This window comes from Branchiostoma lanceolatum, chromosome 13 (assembly GCF_035083965.1).
Source record: "Branchiostoma lanceolatum isolate klBraLanc5 chromosome 13, klBraLanc5.hap2, whole genome shotgun sequence".
Taxonomy (NCBI): domain Eukaryota; kingdom Metazoa; phylum Chordata; class Leptocardii; order Amphioxiformes; family Branchiostomatidae; genus Branchiostoma; species Branchiostoma lanceolatum.
Genome location: NC_089734.1, coordinates 7658738 through 7682484, shown reverse-complemented (window position 1 = coordinate 7682484; position 23747 = coordinate 7658738). Strand labels below are relative to the sequence as shown.

Here is a 23747-nt window from a genome sequence, read left to right as displayed (position 1 = left end):
TGTATCATCGATCAACAGAACGTCTGTGATGTAAATTGCCGAAATGTGATTTATGAGGAAGGCCATGACATCAGGACAATAGGTGCCAGGTAGAAGATCGTTATCAAGAACTAGTATTACAAGGTTCATGGTTTTATTTTTAACAGACTTGCAAGATGAATCATTCGCCACTGGTCCTGTTTACATGCTTTCTTTTTCTGCCGATTATATTTAGCTATCCACGTCCGATGACGTAGCCAATTGATATCCAAGCAGATGTAAGTCCGGCTTGTAGTTTTTCTGGTGGTGTTTTTTTTTCTCTGAGTATCTCGTGTAGCAGGCATTCATCATTAATTTATAACTAATATAGTATCCAGATGGATTTTACTCTATCTTGGTTCCCCCACATTCAATTGACTGTTAAAGCACGATGAACATACTAATGCAGCGAGACTGTATCCGAGAACACAACAACATGCGTGATAAAATCATACCAGTTCAATGCACCTTTCCCAAATTGACAAACAGCCAGAAGTTTTGTTCAACTGACTGTCATATCACGCAGACCATCTAATTATAAATAGTTTACTCGACATACACATCCCAACAATGACGTCAATTAACGATTGACATGGGTCACCGATCACAGAGCGACTTTTATCATTTGTACCCTTATAGGAATGCCCATCTACATTGTTTAGCACTAGACGATAAAGTATAATGATAAAAGATACATGATAGGATAAGGAGAAGGTGTGAGAGACTTCGGGGCTCGGTAGAAAAACAGAAGGCTATCGAGTGAAACAAGCGGGGTCTTTACGCAGGCGTGGCTTGATTTAAAACCAGATTTGCAAGTTCGCTCGGTCTTGTCCCAACGAACCTTCTGATTGGTCCGCCCTTGGGCAGGACCACTTTCCAAGGTTTCTCCCGCTGTCACGGCACATTTACAAGCTCGGGACCAGGCAGCAAGACACTGCGGATAACCTTACTTGGGTTCATGCCAACCCTAATTAACTCCCAGTTTTTAATCTTTGTTTCTACTGTACGTGTTTTAAAACCATACGCGAAGGCAAGAATACTGTACTGAAGGAAAGGCGCCGAGTGAAGACTGATATGATGGGGATCTCACGGGCTTCTCTCATCGGCATCGCGGTGGGATTGAGTTTTGCCGCCGGTAAGTTCACATTCCACGCCCATGAGTTAGATCGTAGTTACGAAACAAATTTGTGTTGGTCATGCCGCCATTGTTAAAACACGGACAGATTTTTTGTCTGAAGTGTAACATTTGTATCTTATAGATCATCATAGTATGGCAAATGTATGTACATGTATGTAAGTAAGATATGTTGTCTTTTTCGTCACTTCATATGTACGTTTTTACACTACGACTCGAGTAGACCACGTGTAATCTTGGCAGTCTTTCAAACAGGAGAACAGAATGATTTATCATTGAGTGCCTTCTCTTCTCATCCCATCTATCCCTAAGTCCAGTTGTTTGACCGTTGGGGCACCACAGAAAACCAGTTTTCTCCACCCTTCTCGGTTGTCTGTTCCTTAGTGTTTCACATGCCTGTCCGTTCTCTGATATCATCTTCCCGTCTTTCCGTGGCCTACCCCTCGAGTTCTTTCTTCCTCCCTGAACGGTTCCTTGCATGATAGTTCATAGCTGCACGTGTCAGGTTATGCTTAACATGACCGTGCCACGTGGCCGTATCACCCTCTTCACTTGTATTTGAGAATCACTCCCAGCAAAGGGAATTGAACAATATGTTTGTATCCTATGCCCCACATGTCAAAACGTTTTGGTGCTAGAGTGATGAACACTGCTTATAAAGGACATTTGGGACCATGCTACGAGTTACTAAAAGTCCAGGCATTGTTGTTTTCTCGATATTTTGTTAAACTTTCCGGGTAAACAGCCATTACATTCGACACACAATTATATGGTCGTCCACTGAAATTCGAAATACCACATTGGTTTTAGAATGGCTTGAAAAATATTATCTCTACTTATTGTTCAATCGGTACCATAGAAAACACAGATTTGTAAACGGTCGTAATGAAATATGGTCGAGTTGTAACTTCTCTCTCTCGTCTACATATACATGTGCGAGATTTCATACTAATTCTGCTGACCCCGTGCTAGTTTTCTATTTGACCTCTATGAACATTTGTCTCGAGACCTACACCAGTTTCAAGGTGAGAAGAAAAACACAAAGAAACAAAAAATTCTCACCAATGACAGTTTTATATATTTGAACAGCATAATGAGTATGACATTTAAAATGAAATATTTTTTCTAATTATATCATTATGTAATGTTATGTAAGACGAATATGTTAAAACGACCTGACAAATCGTAAAGTTACGTCATAGAACAAGTCTCGACTAGCCCATTTTGGGGATAAGACTAATTGTTGTCTGCGTCATTCTTTATTATTGCTTTTACGTAATATCAGGCCAATGGCGTTATAAGAAAAATGATATGGATCCAACGTAGGTTAGCTTTTCTTTTCATGATTTCTTCATAAATACATCTTACATGTATAAGGCCTTTCTGGTAGAAGGAGATTGCTGAGGTACAGCGACAAACTTGGATTGCTTGTTTGTTTTTGTTTTGTTTTTATTTATATAACCAGGAATACATGTCGCCTAGGTGGGGCTTTTCAAAGATTTCTGGAGGGAATGTGGCCCTTTAAGTACACGGCAATTGTACGGTACAATGAATGGCAACAACTATCAAACTTAGTGCGAAATAGAGGTATGGAATAGAACTTAACATACTAATTACTAATACAATAAGGGCTAGCATATGTCTCACGATATAATGTTAAAGTTGAGTGGGGTTAATCATTAGTTTCGGTATTTTATCTAATGATATAGCAGTGTTTTATATATTTACCTATTTAAAATGCAACCTATTTTGCATTGTGGAGGTTGTTTCATCTGAAGATATATTAGAATCTATAGCATCGAGATTGCACAAGTATGATTTGAAAGGCAAAAAAATCGCAAAACGTACAAAATGTTGTTCTTTATCTTTGGAATTTGTAGAGCGATCTGTGAAATCTATGGTCGCCCAGTGGCCCCTCAGTTGTCGCAGGCTCTTGTGGATTGGGTGTGTAATGCCCCCATTCCACTAGACGGCGATCGCGCTACGCTCACGCTGCGATCTAGATCGGATTAGTCTAATTCTTGATTTCATTTTTGGAATATCATACAAAATGTAAAACTATGGCTAAAAAGACAACAAAACACACAGAGCGTAAAATATTAGCTTTTTTATCTATGAAATTCGTTGAGGGCTCTGTAAAATTTTAGGTCGCAGAGAGAGGCGGTGTCAGCGCCTAGTGGATTGGGTATAAACAAGAGTACTTGGCTTATCAGCAGCCAAGCGGCGGGGAAAATTGTAGTTAACAATTAGGGGGTTGTGTGACATTCTGGCTGACCCATTGGTTGGGATACCGAACCACGCCCAGTGCGTCACCCGAGCAGGGTCACGTGGTCCCCCAGCTTTGTGAGTCAGGTATAATGACTGATACGTGCGTGCATTCTAACGTGTGCCCCGAGGACGCGCCATTTGTTCCGCACAATTTCCCGCAAAAATACCCAGCTGAACTCTCAGTATTTCATGGGTTTTTATTTTCTTCCAACAGAATATCTCTATAATCTAGCATGTTACTGGGAAACATTATTGCAAAGGCAAGTTAGGTTATAGTACAAACTCGCCGAAGATGTGAATGTTTACACAAAAGACTGGATTAAAGAAGACATGCCTTGGGGATAGATCAAATATTTCTCCAATCAGAGATCACGTTCTTTGTGAAGTCGAGGGTGAAAACAACAGAAAAGCGACAGGATGGATTTTTTTGTTCAGAACTTATTGACGTGCAAACGTAAGTAAGCTGGAATGACACATTAATAACCCAATGGTTCGGTACTTTTATTTTAGGTCCATCTTTGACAAATAAGCATTTTATGGTGCCAAATGCGTTTTTGTTGGTAAGCAGCATGTTGTCAACAACACCTGGAGCGGTGCAAGGTCATTGAGTATGGGGTCGCGCCAAATATGCGACCAAAAGGTCATAGAATTGGATACTGTAAAAGCAGAAACGTTGGCAGTGATTTAAGTTTGCGGTTGATACAAGGGATAGGTGGCATAGGACAGAACAGAAATGTTAGCCGTGGTTAAAGAAGAGGTCGACGTGGAAAACTCGAACATAAAACCACCGCGAATCTCCCCTTTTACAATATACTCTAAAGATACATGTGTGAATGTGGGAGGGGGGCATGCCCAGGTGTTTTAGTATACGGGGGGGGGGGTCCTATAGATCAAAATAATGATAGCTTTATAGTTAATGCCAAAAGGCTTATAGCAATAATATATCAGTACTCAAAACAAGTAAACAGATACTACATGTAGTAAGTAAACCATAGACGGATATAGATAATCTTTGATAAATTCAGTTAGTGTTGGGTTTCAATTCTACTCTGTGGGCTGCAGAGTGGATTACCCTGTCGACTATGGAAAGGGAAATTATCCCAACTGTGGATTAGTCCATTGAAATCCTTCAGGCCTATAAGCCTCTCTTTTTTAAAGTTTCTTGTCAATTGACTTGCTGAACCTCTGCCCACAGTTAACATGTGATCCAAGTACACATTTTACAGGTCACACGTGCTCATATATATCATTTAGTAGACCTGTCATATCTATTCGCCGGTACGTTTCGGTACAATGACCTTGACAAACCAGGGTCATGGTTTTGTGGGAGGGAGGCTTGTGCATTTTTTAAATTTATTTTGAAGTCAGAGATAAAAGTACACAAAGTGATGGCACACTCAAGTTTATAAAACTTATTTTGACGCCACCACTTAATTAAATCAAATGCACATACCTATAAATAGACACAAAATGTAGACCAACTTCAAGAACATAATCAATAACAGAAATAAAACAAGAGTTCCACGACCTCATATCTCCATGAACAATCCTATTCATGCAAATGACTTACACATTTGCATAATATATGCTTGGTCATAAACACCTTTATCTAACTTACACATGTTGCAATATTGACAGCCCTATAGTTTTCCAATTAGATGAATTATGGTGTTTTGCATTAATTATGCAAATAAGGAATTTATTTGCATAATTGGTATCTGTTCATAATCCACTTTCCATAAACTACATACATTACATGTATTTGAGTCTGATAATGGAAAAAACTGCAAATATAGATTTTCCTCATTATGTATGCAAATTAAGTCCTAATTAACATAATTTGCACTTCATTATGTACATCTCTGTCTAAGCTACCTGTATACTAAATATCATGGAAATCCATCGTTCCTTTGCTAAGTTATTCTCCTTAGAAGATTTTCAAGATAACGCCCCTGCAGTTCCAGAGCAAGCTGCTAGGGGACCCAAACCCACACCACGTCTTTATTACACCACAAGCTATCTGCCACCAAGAAAATCAAGACCATAGCATGTCCAGGTCAAGAGATACAAAAATGGAATTTCTGCTGCAGTACCAAGGTCACATACCAGGGGGCCCAAAATCGACCTTGAATTTCGGCTTCACAACACCTGCCCACATACCAAATATCATCGCAATCCATCAAGATGTTCTTGAGTTATGCTGACTGGAGTGGTGCGGAAACACAAACAAACAGACAGACACACAGACACACCCAAAACTATATCTCCATTTTTCATGGAGATAACAATGTACAAAAAATTCAGTTTGTTTTCCAGTGGTTAATCAACTACTAAGTTACACATTCTTAAAGTGTAGACACAAATGGTTCGTTGGTAATGTATGTGGATATCTCAAATATCATTTCCCTCTATTGAATGTTGGACCTTTCTGCTTATATTACAGATTTTATTTGTATAATTTTACACGCTATTTCTCGTTGTCGATTCAGCTGGACTTGACACAGCCAATGCCCAAGACCAGTTTGGGACCTGCCACGGAGGGTTTCCTTTAAGGTTTCTTGGACATTGTTTTCGGTTAGTACTTTTGTGTAATTCTTGGTACCAATCAAGCATGAACGATGAACTTAACTTCAGTACGCATTTTCCAAATCTACAAATGCTTCTTATAGAGGCTTAATAGAAAGTTTCTATTTTTTTGTTTCGACACACAGGCTACTGACAATTTTATTACCATTATACTTAAGAGTTGTGTCTCAAACTTAAGTGTCAATGGAAGGGACCAACATCAAAATGAACGAATCAACCCTATCTGTAGCATCGAGAATGCACAAGTATGATTTGAAAGGCAACCAAACACACAAAACGTACAAGACGTTGTTCTTTATCGTATTCTCCATGTATCCTATTACACCAGTTCTTCCTAACATGCTGCCACTCTGCAATATTAACATAACTGCAAATACATGCTAAGACAAACAAACAGGCAGACAGACAGACAGACAGACAGACAGACAGACAGATAGACAGACAGACAGACAGACAAACAAGTAAGTAGATAAACGGATTACAATACGTTTTCACGGAGGTAAAAAGACAACCCATGGTGTGTTTTTTGCAGGGTTACTAAGCGTGCTACACAGCAGAAAGATTGGCTATCCGCGAGGAGGGACTGTGAAAGTATTTTTTCAGAGAGTCACCTCCTGACAGACATGACACAAGAAATACACGACCGACTGGGGACCGAGTTCTCCGCCATCGACTCTTACTGGCTCGGCTTGAACGATAGGGGCATCGAGGGAGAATTTTACTGGGGAAACCCAGAGAACGACGCGCTAGGTTCGCCGACACAGTGGGATCCCAGCTCGCCAAACGATGATGCGAAAGACTGCGTCGCCATGACGCGCACCTCAAACTACAACTGGGTCCCGACAGACTGCAGCACGAGGATGGCCTTCATCTGCGCACAGGGTAAGCGCGATGATGTATTCATTCACTGACGTGGTGTTGGTTAATATCAAACTCTGTCTGGACAATATAGGGCAATGAAGGTTAGACATCCTGGTAATACGATACGACAGATAGCAGTTGTGCAAGCTACTGGATAGATTTTGGAAACGGTCAAACGTTAGCATCCACTACCTTCCGTCAGTGGCTGAGCAAGATTTGTAGTAGTCCAACAGGGACAATAGGTTTTCAAAATAAGGTCGCTCTCTCGTACTGTTTACAAATAAAGATTGATCCGATGTTGTGTGTCTGGACGCAAGTACTAATCATCCCTTACTAGCCACGGTGCTTGCACTTCAAATGCAATGATACTTGTACCATTGTTTTAACATTTGCAAGTATGTAAGGAAATTTGTAAGAGATATCTTACTGATGACACCAGTGTGCTACATTGTTCTTTATCTCTTGACAGACGTTAATGAATGTGTAGATAACCCGTGCCACGAGTTTGCCGACTGCGCCAACACAGACGGTTCGTACACATGTACCTGCAGGGACGGCTACACCGGCGATGGGGCCACCTGCACAAGTAAGTCAATCAATCAATCAATCAATCAATCGACCAATCAACCAATCAACCGATCGACCAATCAATCAATCAATCAATCAATCGACCAATCAATTTTTCGAAATTTTCTATTCTGCCTACTACAGTACTCTCTTTAGGACATACTGGTAGGTGTTTGGGCCAATGAAATTGCAATGGCTTTCGCTCCATTTGGCTGTATCCTTGTCTTGATGCACGAGTAAGCGAAAGTCATCCATGCCTTCCTACTCATACACACGATTACAACGCAAATGGTAGTTGCTAGATGATCAGCAAACCAAGATGACAAACTCTTCTGTTTCTTAAGGGTCGTTCTGCATACTGTACCTCTAATAAGTATATTCCTAGTGTAGAGATAGTCTGCCACAAATCATCATTGATGGCACAGCAAGAAGCCGTGGAGGACGCACGTTCGTATTGAACAAACTACCGCTGACTGAGCACTATTAAAATAAAATAAAAAAGAAGTTAAAAAACCTTTTTCATCACAAAACAGATCTTTGTGGTCAACCCTGCGGGGAGAACGCAGAATGCCGGAACAGCGGCGGGTCTGCCTACCAATGTACATGTGACGACGGCTTCGAAGGCAACGGTTTTAATTGTGTTGGTGAGTGTGACATTCCTTCTTTTGTCGCTTTGTTTGATGCATCTTGACTTAGTGAAGAATATTGAGGTTATAATCGAGCCATTGTAATCGAATGGCACATAGGTCAGCATGTTTCCTTGCTGTTTCTGTACAAGGTATACTAGTATCTTTACAGGAAGGGGTTGCTACCATTACCCTTTAACGCACCCGAGGCACCTCCTCGAACACGTGACATAAGCTTAACGTCCCTTCCGAAAGATGGGCGCAGCCCCAACCAATATGCCATGTCCCAGGGTTTGGACCGGTGTCTCCCTGTCACCAACTACTTGGACCTATGAGATCAACTGCGAGGCTGCTACTAGATGAGCTACAGGGGAATCCGGGTCACATCCCTGTCTATTCATTTATCTATCGGTTTGCCTTGAACATGTACATGAATATGTACATCCAATGTTGCCCAACAAGCAGGTAGCTACCATCAAGGGCTACATCCTACTGTAATCGAGAAGGAAAGGAAAGTGATCTCGACCCAGTTTAGCTCACTGAAGACCTTATCTTCCACTGGTCGTGACAGAGAAGACAGTATTTACAGGTTCATTGTACCGGGGGAATTCTCCCAGGTCTTTGCACAATAAACATTGGACCACGGCTTAACATCCCGTCCTAAGGACTACGACCCTTTCCGGTAGCGTGCATGTTGGGTGAGCGACACAGCCTTTATCGAACTCGCGGCTTCTAGTTCCAGAGACAAGATCGCTAACCACTGGACGCTACCTTAGAAGAACATACCATTCTATTCTCTTATGCTGACATACAATTTTCTGTTTGATTAGATCATGACGAATGCGCGGAGCAAGATGAACATGGCGACCATTGCCACGAGGAACATGGTACCTGTGTTAACTACATTGGCGGGTTCGACTGCATATGCAAGCCGGGATACCAGCGTACATCCGAGGGCATGGATAAGTGTGTGGACGTGGACGAATGTCACGGCGAAAAGCTCATCATCCCCTGCCCTGGCCATTCTCACTGCGAAAACACGGACGGAAGTTTCAGATGCCAATGTGATGAAGGACACCGCTATGAGGGATTTGATTGTGTGGGTAAGTTGCTTGAGGGTGAAACCCATGTCATCATATGTTGTTTTCTTCCAGCACTCGATATTCTAACCTCTTCATACATAACGCCAAACTGGAAAAATCTTCACAAAATGTTCTTTTGTTAGCTATTCTGTTTTAAAAAATTGATCTATCGTTGGTCACTCTATCTTTTTACAGTTATAGACAGGTCAATGAGCGATTGCCCTGTATTGTAATGTCACAACGTTAATTCAGCCTTCGGGCTGCGACTGTAGTGATATGACGTTGAATTCAGAATAAACCATTACAACTACTACTACTACTACTGCTACTATGTACTACTACTACTACTACTACTACTACTATTACTACTACTACAAATACTACTAATGTTACTACTACTACTACTACTATAAAATACTACTATTACTACTACTTCTACGACTATTACTACTACTACTACTACTACTACTACTACTACTACTAACACTGCTACTGCTGTTACAATTACCACTACTAGCTACTACTATTGCTAATACTACTTCTACTACTACTACTGTTGCTACTAACATATATGTATTACTCTGTGCCATCAGATATTGATGAGTGTGCGGAAGGCTCACATACCTGTCCCAGCAGTTCGATGTGTACAAACATGGACGGAACTTTCAACTGCAACTGTGGAACGCAGGGTTACGTGGTGGATAGCTCCGGCACCTGTGTAGGCAAGTACAGAGAAATGATTATGACTACTTAACGGGTTCCAAACTGAGTCTTGTAATGAGTATGGTCTCATCTTATTGTCAAGAATGAACAAATGCAGGGGTAAAATTTGCATATTAGCCTTCACTCTCCTGTCAACCTCAAAATGCTTAGAAGGAGATCTCAAACGTAGGATCTCTTCTTAAATTCTGAAATCTCTCTTTGGCTACACTGAAAGAAAAGTGTATGCCTATACCCTAGGAGTTATGACCATGTAAAATGTTTGTTTATTTTGATTGTAGAATACCATTTCAAACTGCTTCATATCTGACAAGTTAAATTGTAACCATGGTTTCTAAAAATAGCCTTAGACTGTATCTAATGATAGAAAACATTGATTGCTTAGATCATTAAATGTTGTGTCATCTACTGATTTGGTTACGGAGTACAAAGGGTTAATGCCTAACACATGTCGCAGATATGATGATGTTGTGAAAAAACGATATGCATTTCATTAGCGTTCATGGACAATGTTTGGTACTCTAATAGTTATTTAAAGAGTTTTACTCATATTAGTAACATTAATACTTTTACAGACTTGAATGAGTGTCAGCAGTCACCCTCACCTTGTCACGTGAACGCCGCGTGTACCAATAACGATGGCTCCTACACATGCGCCTGCCGTGCTGGTTTCCAAGGCGACGGCAAGACCTGCACCGACATCGACGAGTGTGCCGCAATCCCAGGTCAATGCCACGCTCTAGCAACCTGCACTAACACCGTGGGATCGTACCAGTGTCGCTGCCCGGACGGTTTCCAAGGAGATGGGATTACGTGTGACGATGAGGACGAGTGTCTGGCGACCCCTCCACGCTGTCCCGATAACAACGACTGTACCAATACCGTGGGCTCCTTCAGCTGTCAGTGTAAAACTGGGTTCACCGGACCTTCTGACAACTGCATCGGTAGGACTCAAGTCATCAAAAACTTCATTCAAAGGATAGTCAGGTTATAACTCAAAATAAGATTTTTTATCATTGTCTACGGATCTCCTGTCTATTATGTTTTGCCCTATCTTTCAAATGATCATGACCTTCTAGATTTAGATGTGTGTCCTTCTGAAATACTAAGGACAGTAACGGTTTGATATTTTGGACGTGTGCATTTTGTAATATTTTGCCACGACACGTGGTACACATACCCCCCACACACAGAGACTGTACCAATGATGCATGTGAATGTCATATGATTAATTGGTTATATTTTCACTTATTTTCTTTGTGTTTAGACAATGACGAATGTGCGGCTTCGCCTTCACCATGCCTGGGTACATCTCAGTGTATAAACACTCCGGGGACGTACGTGTGTGTGTGTACGGCCGGGTACACGTACATCGACTCTGCCTGTAAGGATGTGGATGAATGCGCTGCCCTGAAGCACAACTGTGACCAGAACGCGGACTGTGAGAACGAACCGGGAAGCTTTACATGCACCTGCCGCACAGGCTACGTGGGGGACGGAAGTACCTGCACTGGTGCGTGGTAAAATTAGAGCTAACATTGCTTATGATAGAGACGACGGTTGCCCTCTCTTACTAGTTTCTACATGCAATGCATTTACGATCATTTACCTGCAGTGATGTCATGAATATGTATATTGGATATGGACTTGAAATCTGCTATCAAATAAGGATCAAGGATCATGGTCCATTCTATTGATTGCCAACCTCACCTCTGTTACAGATGAGAACGAGTGTGAAAGAACGCCATCGCCCTGCAGCGCGGATAAAACCTGCTCCAACACCGTAGGTTCCTACACCTGCACATGCAGAGACGGGTACCGAGATGAGGGCAATACCTGTGTGGACATCAACGAATGCAATGCGAATCCGAGTCCCTGCCATCAACAAGCAACCTGCCAAAACACACTGGGCTCCTTTACGTGCACCTGCAACGATCCTTACATAGGGAATGGCATTCAGTGTACCAGTAAGTAAAACGTTCTCTCGATTCTTTGGCCTCATCTATGTTCAAAGACATGTCATTGCCATCATAGATAGACGTTATTAAACGTTTCTCACTCTCTTAACATATCAATTTTAGACAGCGAAGGTAAAGACTGTGTCACCGACGCAAACGGAGTCGTAACCTGTTCGTGCAAAACTGGTTTCACCGGAGATGGCGTCACCTGTAGTGATGTGAACGAGTGCACTCAAACCCCAACACCTTGTCACCAACAAGCAACCTGCACCAACACATTAGGTTCCTATACCTGCCGCTGTAACACTCCTTACAAGGGCAACGGTGTTCAGTGTACCAGTGAGTAAGGCTTTCCGACCATTTAAGGATTCCTTTTCTCATATCCGTGCAATTGTAGTCTAGCCCCCAAAGAGATGGTAAAGACGTCTGCCTACGAACAGAACTATAAAGAAATGACAAGTCACGGGTTTTTAAGGTCTTTTCTACACAGTTGACCTAATGTCGTCAACGTCTTCGTTTATATCTAGGGTCAAAACATCTAAAGTAAAAACTCGGTAGTTGATGGTAGTTAGTGTTAAGCATCCCTGTGAGGTGGTCCTCCCCTTCTGATGGTCTTCTGATATGACTGCAGTGCACGTATTGTTGGCATTACCAATGCTGATCCATATGTCGTAGTTCCCAGGGCATTGCTGTATTTGCTGCTAGCAAGCAAAGCACGGCTTGTTTAGTGCTTCTGGCGCCCGGCTGCAGTGCTTCTCGCCTATTAGGTAAACTGCTTGATGTGGATGGGAAAGAGTGAAGGATGAGAGACCAGCGGCCTTTTTTACCCCCATGGACACTGGGAATCACTTGTAAGGGGTACTGGAGTGCGTAATGAGCTGTTGCTTCAGGTGTTGATGGCTCTGATACTGTCCAAGAGCTGCCTATGACGCCAAAGTATCTTGCTTCCATAAAGTGACCCTGGCAAAGCTTTCACTATCTTTTCTCTAATGGGCTAAAGCAGTCTTATCGACAGGCATGCTACAGGCTTATTAGCTGGCTCATCTAGAGGCATGGAACAGGCTTATTAGCAAGATTATAAACAGGCCTAGGCATGCAACAGGCTTATTAGCAGGTTCATTGACAGGCATGAAACAGGCTTAGGCTGATAAGCAGAGTCATCGACAGACATGCAATGGGCTTACGGATTTCTCAAGAAAATCAAGGGAGATGGTCCACCGTCCGAGGTTCGGTGCGCCCCTAAACTGTAGTAAAACCATGCTGCTATGTTCTCAACCACCACAAATATCTATTTCAGACGACCCCAACACAAATTGTGTCATCGACTCAAACGGGGGGACAACCTGCACTTGCACAACTGGTTTCGTAGGAAACGGTTACACCTGCAGTGACGCTGACGAATGTGCTCAAACACCATACCCTTGCCACCAACAAGCAACCTGCACCAACACATTAGGTTCCTATACCTGCCGCTGTAACACTCCTTACCAGGGCAACGGTGTTCAGTGCACCAGTGAGTAAGGCTTTCCGACCATTTAAGGACTCCCCTTTCCCATACTTCCTTCCAGGTCATGGTGCAAAGGGGGTGCAGATGTTTTTAGGTAACTTGTAGAAGAGGCATAGTGTAGTCCCTTCACTGTCCAACCAGCAGTGGTAAGGTTTTCGACCCTGTAGCCTGAACGTTTAGAGTAACTGGGTGTGTAGAGTAGAGTGGATAAAAGTTACCTCCATCCGTAGATGGGAGTTACTGGTAGAATGGACATAACGTGGGTTCTTTAAGGCCATGCCTACATGGTCCATCCAAGGTCTCCAACTAATTCTGGAGCCAGAATGTCATGAGGTAGAGGGTCGGTTAAGTGGTGATTAATATCAGGTACTCAAACCTCTCCCAATCCCCCATTGCAGTATGGTGTAGTAATATAGGGTAATTGTTATCAATTCTATGCATTCTATGTTGGCATTTAGCCATCCATACATACCTGTGCCATGCTCCACTTTCCTTTGACCTTTTATTTGAAATGTGCTTACAGGGTTTTGCCATGTTTCTCTTTTGGCACCGATGGAAGACGTTGAGTGCTGCTGTTGACGTCAATGACTCTGATATTATCTAAGATCTACCCTTTGACGTCATGTTACCAGAATACCGTATATAACTCATCTTTTAGTTTGGGTGATGAGCGGAGAGAACAGCGGTATGCCATTATCTTATCGTCAAATTGTCGAAGGACACAGCCACCAAGCCCTCCGGCAACAGAACAACACATTTTGAAAGATGGCAAGGACAGTAGTCTCCTTCTGCGGTTAAAAAAAAAAGTCCCACGAGTTCCTTTAAATCATGCTGCTTCTTACTCTTACTTTAAGAACATACATTTTTCAGACGACCTCAACTCAAACTGTGTCACCGACGCAAATGGCTTAGCAACATGCACGTGCAGACCAGGTTTCACCGGAAATGGTTTCATCTGCCGCAACGTGAACGAGTGCGCTCAAACCCCAACACCTTGCCACCAACAAGCAACCTGCACCAACACATTAGGGTCCTATACCTGCCGCTGTAACACTCCTTACAAGGGCAACGGTGTTCAGTGCACCAGTGAGTTAGGCTTTCCGACCATTCAAGGACTCCATTTATGAGATCCATCCACTTGTAGTCAAGTAGGTAGTAAAGACGGCTGGTGACTTAGGGAAGAGACACGTCGTAGGCTCTATCCTGCACAGTCGTGGCAGTGCTTAATAGTCCCATTCTTGCGGTCGGACAGAGTATCTAGAGTTAGAGGTGTTCTGGGTTCGTTGTTTAGATGTTTGCCGTGAAAAGTAGTGTGTTCCAGGACGAGTGTTTGTTTATGATCATGTGTTGTCTTGCTTACTACTTAATGGCTGCCGATGTTCTTCCCTATTGTCATGGCCCATGCTTGACACGTTTTGAGAAAGTTCCAAGATGAAGCATTGGTTGTTTTTATCTGGTGTTCATGGAGATATTGGTAAGCTGTAGGTCGCTGATTTTTCAACACCGTGGCAATTTTTCTACATTTTATTTCTATGGTCAAAGGACTTATTTTTCTTAACTGGATTTCATTGATTTCGAGTTTACAGCTTTTGTGGTGTTTTGCTCACTATCGTGGCCTTTGTTTGAATGCTGCCCCCCACCCCGTGCAGTATTGGCCAAGTCTATCTTTATGTTCTCAACTCTCCAACTTGCCGAAGTTCTGCATGTCTTCACCATCAACAGAGAGACGTGTCTTTCTACTGACAAGTAGAGCAGTAGGAATCAAGAATCTTCCACAGCCGACAGAAAATTGACTCCTTAGGCCTACCGAATCAAAATTTCTCTCAATTTTGTGTGTGTTTAATTTCACTATTTCAGGTACATTGACCCATTACAAGGACTAACATACAGATAGAAAAGTGTTTTTATGTAGTGGCAGTCAGATTTCAACGCACATTTTATGACTCTGTCATGGGTACTTATATAAAAATGATATCATATTTTCAGCTTGCGTCAAACGTACTTGGTGTGTGAACCAACAATGGAAAGTGGTATTTTCTCTTACCTTTGGGAAATGTCTGTTTCAGACGACCCGAACACGAACTGTGCGACTGCTAACGGTGTGACAACCTGCACGTGTAAAAATGGATACAGCGGAGATGGTTACACCTGCAGCGACGTGGATGAGTGTGCTAATAACCTGCAGCGTTGTGCCGCTAACGCTGACTGCACGAATACTGTCGGATCGTATACATGCACGTGCAGGCCACCCTTCAAAGGGGATGGAAAAACAGCCTGCGTCGGTAAGGGCACTGCTATTTGGTTCTCTTTGGTTTCACTTTTCATTGATAGATCTATCGTGGTAAACACATCTACACGTATGCATAATATCTGATGAAACATGTGATAGAATTACACCCAAATCTGTAGCATCGCGTTTGAAGACAACATCGACATTTAAAGATAATCCTTTAAGGAAATCAAGTCGAATTAGGACAAACATACAGCAATCGCAATTTCTGTCCGTTTTTTGTTTCATCAAGATGCGTCCGGCGCTAACTGTATAGTCAACAATGCCGGTGTGGAGGTCTGCAGCTGCAAGACGGGATTCACTGGTTCGGGGTTCAATTGCATTAACGTTAACGAGTGTGCAGAAGAACCAAGCCGCTGCCATCAACATGCAACCTGTGAGGACACACCTGGATCCTTCCGATGTACCTGTAAACCTGGATATCAAGGAGACGGACTCACCTGCAGAAGTATGTCAATGAATCTTTGTTTATTGCTTTCTCGTTCAAGGTAAACAACGCTGGCGCTTTAGACATAAATGCGTTTATTCACCACTTTCTCATAAGTTATCTTTCCTGATAACTTACCATTGTGAACATGAATGCCACTTGATAGCATAAGTTGAATCCCTGAGCAATGTTTCGCCCCAATGAGAAACATTCATACAAAATGCTTTGCTATTATAATGCAAACTGCTTGACTTGACTTAGCCTGGCGCATGTAGAAAGTGAGGAAAAAACGCTTGCAAGTCCTCTCATTTTTTTACGTTTCAAATGCAAACCATCGCATCTCATCGCATTCAATTTTTCTATGGCAGGTTCGGCAAGTGTTGCGTGTACTGGTGACAACCTGACAAAACAGAGATATCAGATAGTTCTGGATGACGTCACACTAACTGCAGAACTACAGGATACTGCGACAGAAGAGTACAGGGCGAAGAAAACCGAGATAGAATTACTGGTAAGTTTAACTCGAATGCCTTCAAGCTTTAAGCATTTTCATCGGATGATAAGTGGATATTTACGGCCCTAGGCGTCTTACTGGACGGTACAAGAGCTATCCAAAGCTTGGCAGCATTTCTGGCTCTCTCATTCCGACAGAATCGCTCATCAGCAGCCCTGGTTTTCCATCCCAGCATTTACAGCTGACCACCGCCTGACTCTGTTAGTCTGATTGAATATAACTCATATCATCCTTTATCTTAAATCACCATGTCTAAAGATTTACAGTGGTGACATTAAGGTCCCATACATTTCCAATTCAGCTAGAACCTATGAGAACACAGCGTGGAAGCAAAGTACAGAGCGTCGTGGTCGTAGAGTTGAACATCGTTGAATTAAGACGAAGTAGTGCTGTGTACGAATATAACTCATATGACCAAATATTAAAACTCATAACATTGAAGGATTTACATCTGTGGTATTAATGGCCTATGCCTTTCCAATTCAAAAAGAACACAGCATGGAAGCAAAGTACAAATCGTTCTGGTCGTCGAGCCGAACATCGACGAAGTAGCGGCTGTGTATGTACGTACGAATATAACTCATATGACCCGATACTATAACTCATAACATCGAAGGATTTACATCTGTGGTGTTAATGGCCCATACATTTACAGCTAGAACCTATGATCAGGAGAACGCAGCATGGAAGCAAAGTCCAGAGCGTCGTGGTCAAAGAACTGAGCATCGTTGAAGACGAGGTCGTGGCTGTGTACGTCGTGTGTCTTCAGAACGGCAACACCGTGCACGGGCTGGACATACAGAACGATCTGAGGGCGGCAAACAGCGTCGACAACACGCTAGGGGTAAACCTGAAGACCGTTTGTTACCTGGAGTCTAACAACGACAACTGTCCCACAAGTCAGGCAGTTAAGGAGAGTGGACAATCAGGTACTAACTACAATACCGCATGAGTATAGCTTAGGCAATGTTGATTCGATTATATAGGTGACATCCTCTGGAAATCCCCAAACTGATGCGAGAGTGCGAAATTGCCTTCTTCATGAAATATAAGTAGTCAAAAGGGTTGAACAAATGACGAAACACACAGAGTATGGTATACTGAAGAATAGATTAAGAATTTGGAATTGACTCAGGCATTCTACGACATTTGTATCCGTTTTCCGACTTTTATTATTTTGAAGCTGCTTTGTACGATTTACCGTATAGTCGAAAACGTTTCGGAAACAGACGGTAATGTTATCCATATAATCAAATCAACATGGCCTTAGTAAGAAATTAACGCCCGCTAAGATGACATTGTAGTAGGTTTCCTAAACACGTACGAACAGTTTTGGTATGCTGTGTTGTATAACCTAAGATTAGCTTCGCGACTGGTTATATCACACCCAACGGCTTATATTTCATATCAGAGTTTATCAGAAACGTTACCTTATCGAAAATATATCCCCATGTAGAAGATTTAGAAATAACTGCTGATGTTTCAACGTACTCTATTCCAGCGTTGAGCACCTCCACTGCTACTGCGCTAGGCATCGCGCTGGCAGCCCTGTTTCTTCTCCTGCTGATAGCGATCGCTTGTTGGGCGAAACATCACAAGAAGACCTAGTAAGTGTCATCGAGTTACTGGGCCAGAGGTTTACGTTAGCTAAGCTTCAGATTATGCTTATCATTCATTACATGGTTTTCACTGGAGATTGTCTGTTTCAAGAAATGTTTCATCAGTGATATGTCAGAACAGACATCTTTGTCTGTGTCTGGACTCTGGAGCAATGTCGTAACAACTGGTATTGTTGAGAAACACAGTGAATAGAATTGAAAACAAAGATGCACATGGAATCACTGAAAGCTGTTTGCTATTGTTAGCCAACTGTGTTCATTATATTCTTTATAAAGTCTCACACGATGATTTTACTGTTCTTCTCATAGTGGTAAAAATCGGTCTGTTGGGTCTGCTGAGTCAGCGCCTTCAGTCTACGCATCTACCTACCACCACCCTCAACTCTTTCACGTGAGTAGTCGCCGTTGTGTGATTTGAATGGTCTTTGGTACACATTTCTCTTTACTGTAGTGTATGGCTATTCTTTTATGAGTCAACAGCGAAGTCTTACTGTTTACAAAAAAGTGTATAAGAGTTTGATGGGGTTCTGTGAACTGCATGTCCGTACAAAAAATAATTGTATGAATCATCTATACATCTATACATACATTCATTTTGAATGACATCTATTGAAATCTAAAGGAAGAGTAGGATTCTATACATTTAACTTACTGTATATAGTGCTAACATTAAGTGTTTAAAATAGTGTCGAGGAGTTATAAGGCGTGGTGGCACTACAGGTTGTACAGTATCGTATGATACATCTAATTGAAGACTATCGCAGTAGTATAGAAAAGTAGTATGATAACCGTACTCTTCATGTAGAGGTGAAAATTGTAAATGTGCTTACCCTCCTGATTGCCCCGCTTTATGACAGCCACTGCCAAGGCGATAAGATATGAAGTATGCAGAAATATGTCTTCTTTACAGAATAAGTCATTCATCTATGAACCAAAATGGAATTGTAGAGCACTTTCTGTGATAAATGTACTGTAAATGCATTTAAGTTCGCGCGGTTTTAATTTCGCGGTAGGGAGCAAATGGAGTGTTCGCGTTGGAAACAATAGACATGGGGGTAGGAGGGCAAACAAATTCACGGTGGTTTTAACTTCGCGACAAATAGCCTACCGCGAAAACCGCGAACATAAAACCACCGCGAACATTTCTGCATTTGCAGTATTTGCTCTGGATGTTGATTAGTGTCCCTTTGTCCCTTCCTAAAGACATCGGAGCACCTGTACCCAACTCCTTCCGGACCTACCGTCTGGCCAACCGTCGCCTCGGAGAGCATCCCCTCCACCTTCCCAGCGGGGTCGGCATACTATTAAAGATGTCATCATTTTCAAGATGAACATCCTACGAACTTGTACATGTTGCTTAGAAAGTATGTGGAACACATTTGCAGTCTTAAGTCTTTGTTTTGTCTGTAACGCTTATATCTGAAGAATCTAGTCCATGTAAATATTTGCTGGTTACCAAAGATATGGATTGAATCCTAAGCTACTACATGTAGTACACAATGCGTCCAGGTAATTATCAATAACAGAAAAATATCAACAAATGGAAATATTATTAACAATTCGTTTTGCACGTTAATGAAGGTTAGACATCCAGGTAGAAAGATACGCCAAAAATAATTACTCAAGCAACTGGATGAAATTTTGAAACAGTCAGACGTTTCAGACAGTATCCGCTGTCTTTCGTCAGTGACTATGGATAGGACTGGAAAACCAAGAGTAATACCAAAACTCTGAATTCGTTTTGCAGAGGTATGTCTGGCTAGGCCTAAAGTTAGGTGTTGCAGTCTGTTACCAAAAAGGTTGTGTGTCGTTTCGATTTGCTATTGAAAAAGGTATATTATGCAGTCTTTTACTATGCGTTGTAAAGTATCGTATTCCTTGAATTAATGTTAAATGTAATATTTGCTCTGCATAGATAGTTTTTTTTAGAAAGATTATGATGAAAAAGGCTGGATACAAGCATTAGCGTAAAATTAGTTGTAAATAAAATTTAGATTGATAAAGAATCAGGATATTAATATATAAACATTTCACCATGATATATTTTAAGATTTGTAGCATTGTAGGAAAGTTAGGTGAGATGACTTTTGTTTGAACAAACCCACTAATGTAACGTAATGAATGAAAAATACAATCATATAATTTATATTCAAGCATATATGAATATTGCTTATCTTATTATGATAGCAGATATAACATCGTTGTCACATGTTTCTATTTGTACACAATGCGTATGGATATCATATTCAGCAACTGTGCTCTAGTGTAAAGGTGGAAGATGTAAGTATGCTACCAATCAGATATTCAGATAAAGTATGGGCGTATTCAAACGCTACATTGCTGTACTGACTATCACATAGTCGTTTTAATATGTTGTAAAATTTTGCATAGCGTTGTTACTCCTGTACAATACCCTATATGGCCTCCGTCGGTCAGTATTGACTATGGTAAAATCCAAATTCACAACAGCCCTACAGCATCGACTATGGCTAAATAGCCTTATACGAGAATGGCAGTCTCTGCCACAAAAATCACATCTGTAAGCTGACTCAGTTCTGTTGCAAAGCTCTTTTCTGCGGATCCGCTTTTCTTATGCGCTGTGCATCAGTCTGGCGTCTCCTGATTTGAGCTGTCTGGACAGTGTACAATAGTAGGCATCTAATCAATATCCTTACAGCCGTGTGAAGCTTTAATTAAGCACAGCAGCCAAATGGTATCAGTTATAAGTCTTATAACTTTGCGAGTTGCATTCACTTGTTCCTTCACTGCAACAACTTTGGTTAGACATCTGAGGCCTCTTTGATGTGAGTTAACAAGGGAGGATTCTTCAGATCTTGCTACGGATACTATAGATTGTTATATGTAAGTGAATAAGCTTTGAATAAAAATTGATTTTCTGCGTTCTCTCTGCATTCATATTCAAACATACCCCATTGGAGCAGTCCATTATACAGTTATCAGCTTGTTTTGATATTCATTTGATTATCAAGAGGTAAATAAACTATCAACTTGCAACTCCAAAAGTAATGCAACGTTAGGTATGGCTACAATAGGATAGGTATGCCTACAAATATCGGCTACCCTTCTGTTTACTGTGTAGAGTAACGCTAGCCTAATTTCACGCTCTGAAACGTCGCTTGAAACAGTCACCGTTCGTGTATTTACAGATCAGTCAAAGATATGGACACATTGCTTAGCGGTGTTAAGTCAACATATGCATGGATTACTTTAACTATGCTTATTTTGCCGTTCGTTAGAAAATACCGGTGACTGTAGTTACGCAATTTGACTACCGGCTTGACGCCATGCTTATTCAAAGCGGATATGCAGGCTATTCAAAAGAAGCCTTGTTGGTGTCTATCAGGCATAACAATCTTGCTACGGTTCATCAACTCAAAGGTTCAACTCACTAGAATACCAAGTCATGTTGGCTAACATTTTAACATCGTGTTGTGACAACAGTACATACAATACAAAGGCTTTTCACTTATTGCATTTTATATGTACTGTAACGCCTAATTAAGTATAAAACAAATATGGCCGTCCTTTCCAATGACAGGTGAACAGGAACATACCTGCCCTAATCCGTCTTGTCATGTCATGCTTGTAACAATTACGTCTAGCTGGAGAAAAGCTGCGCGGAACTTTAAGTACTTAGCAAACATCAAGAGGCTGTACCAGTCTGAGATGGGGACATTCATTGTGACAAAGGACATTTCTTAAAAGGGCGGTTATGCCTCTTGCTCTACTCTCATGTCACCACACCCACACATTTTTCACAGCAGCCTTTCCGCTGGAGGTTGCGACCGCTGTGCGAGCAAAGATTTGACAAGTTTAATCGGATGATACACACACTTAACTCAACTGATTTCACAGAAAAACGCATTGATTATAAAATGATAGGAAGAGTTTATTTTTCAACATATGACAACAGGTAGTTTTATTATCAGATATTTTCTCACACTTTTGAGAAACGGTCGTTTCATGTCTTCAGCATATCTGAGCATATACGAAATTTACACTCTACATAATTGTGCTCATAACAATCTTTTCAATACTAGTGTAACAAACACATAGTGTAATATGTAATATGACACATGTGTCAAAATCAAAAACAATTAAGTCGCTATTAACACGAATTGCACATAATTGCATGTTTCTGGTAATCATTTACCTCTTGGAATATTCAAAGTCAAATATACCGGTGGGTTCGAATTATAGATCTAAGCTGCACATCTTCCTTTTAACTCTACCATGAAGACTTTTGGCACTTAAAACCGTCGAGTCGTTGTCATCTTCTTTAAATGAAATTTGGCGAAACAGTAGCTCATCGATTTGAGAATAAAACACAGAATAAGTTAATCTCAATAGCATTACGGATACCATCTTGTAGTACATGTACTACCAAATAAGTTCCTTTTGGCAGACAAACGCAAACGTTTGTTCACAGTCGGACGGAACCCACTCCATATTCGTTAGTCTGGACAGTACTACACAGTCAGCGTTTTGTTGGTTCTGGCAAGACTCTGAGAAGATGGCAAAGTCACCTAGCACTTCCCCATCGCTCCACACGAAGGTATTCTCTTCCTTCAAATCATCCAAACCGATCCAATAGCTCATGGCGAAGTCTCTTTTGAGGAGATAGTTGTGTTTTGCACGGTTCTTGTCGGTGATAAGTTTGCCGCCGTCTGATCCGCAGGTAGCGGCGGCCTTGGTGTAAGACAGGGGAGTTCTGACGAGTCTGAAGCACAGTTCTGCAAACCGTCCGTCGGTGTAGCCGTCTGGACACCGTGCTGTGTTTGTCGGCATACCTGTATGCGAATGAATCAAATATATCAGCAAACGCACGCATAAAAGCCAATAATTAAACGTGGCTTTTCTTATTTGGAGTGGTTAAGCAATTCTATTCCCCTGTTATTGTATTAGTCATCACACCTGGCGTAGTTGCTGGCTATTATCACTCTACATATTAAATTTAAAGATGAGAAATAAAGTAGACAGACAGTAGACAAAAATAAAGTTTATCTTACCATATGTAGTCATCCAAATTGCTGCAAATATCGTGATGTAGGCGACTAAAAGTTGAGACATGTTGTACATGTTCGGCGGTAACGCACGCGGTAAAGACATAATGGGGTCGCCTCTGTCTCGAGTACTAGTCTCTGCGTTGAACGAATAAGAAGTGCACACAGTCCGAAACGTGAGACATGGGCCCACCCAACGACCTGCCACTGTTTTGTACACACCTACGTCACTTCGTGTCACTGTTTACGCAAGCCGTGTGAAGGTCCTGCCTTTGTGACCTAAAAGATAGACGTAGGACATTCAGCCAGGTGTTTGTGGTAAACGTTACGTCACTTCCGGTTGATGAGTCAGTGGAAAAGCCGGAATATCTGGATCTGTTCTACTTTCCCTGGCGATCGGCTGTTTTATATTTCCCACGCTTGGCAGGATGGCAGGATGTGACTTGTTAAGGGCGTGATAAATCTTTCCCGAAACGTGACAAAACTCGTGTTGGATCTGACAAAATCTCGTCTAAGAAAAACAAACATTAAGGACGCAAGGTTGG

The 23747-nt window shown here is 41.7% G+C and overlaps 1 protein-coding gene and 1 long non-coding RNA gene across 2 annotated transcripts; one reads left to right on the top strand and one right to left on the bottom strand.

Annotated features, from left to right (window-relative positions):
• Nucleotides 1-749: 749 nt before the first annotated feature.
• Nucleotides 750-21081, top strand: LOC136447212 (fibrillin-1-like). Its single transcript, XM_066445928.1, has 20 exons — nt 750-1153; nt 5911-5995; nt 6540-6889; nt 7338-7454; nt 7969-8079; nt 8892-9164; nt 9737-9865; nt 10439-10807; nt 11131-11376; nt 11585-11830; nt 11945-12160; nt 13119-13334; nt 14199-14414; nt 15395-15606; nt 15802-16066; nt 16414-16556; nt 17215-17488; nt 18061-18166; nt 18488-18569; nt 19382-21081. The coding sequence occupies exons 1-20, from the start codon at nt 1093-1095 to the stop codon at nt 19484-19486; spliced, it is 3822 nt and encodes a 1273-aa protein (XP_066302025.1). The 5' UTR covers nt 750-1092; the 3' UTR covers nt 19487-21081.
• A 574-nt stretch (nt 21082-21655) lies between these two features.
• On the bottom strand, nt 21656-23747 carry LOC136447243 (uncharacterized). Its single transcript, XR_010757695.1, has 2 exons — nt 23209-23747; nt 21656-22989 (listed from the first exon to the last, which is right to left on the bottom strand). It is a non-coding gene; the product is annotated as an uncharacterized lncRNA (long non-coding RNA).

Bases quoted from the DNA above. Each gene is read 5' to 3' on its own strand.
- LOC136447212 (XM_066445928.1), top strand. From the start codon at position 1,093: ATGATGGGGATCTCACGGGCTTCTCTCATCGGCATCGCGGTGGGATTG. The intron at 9,866-10,438 runs GCAAGTACAGAG...ATACTTTTACAG, and splicing joins TAGCTCCGGCACCTGTGTAG to ACTTGAATGAGTGTCAGCAG. The intron at 16,557-17,214 runs GTAAGTTTAACT...ATACATTTACAG, and splicing joins AAACCGAGATAGAATTACTG to CTAGAACCTATGATCAGGAG.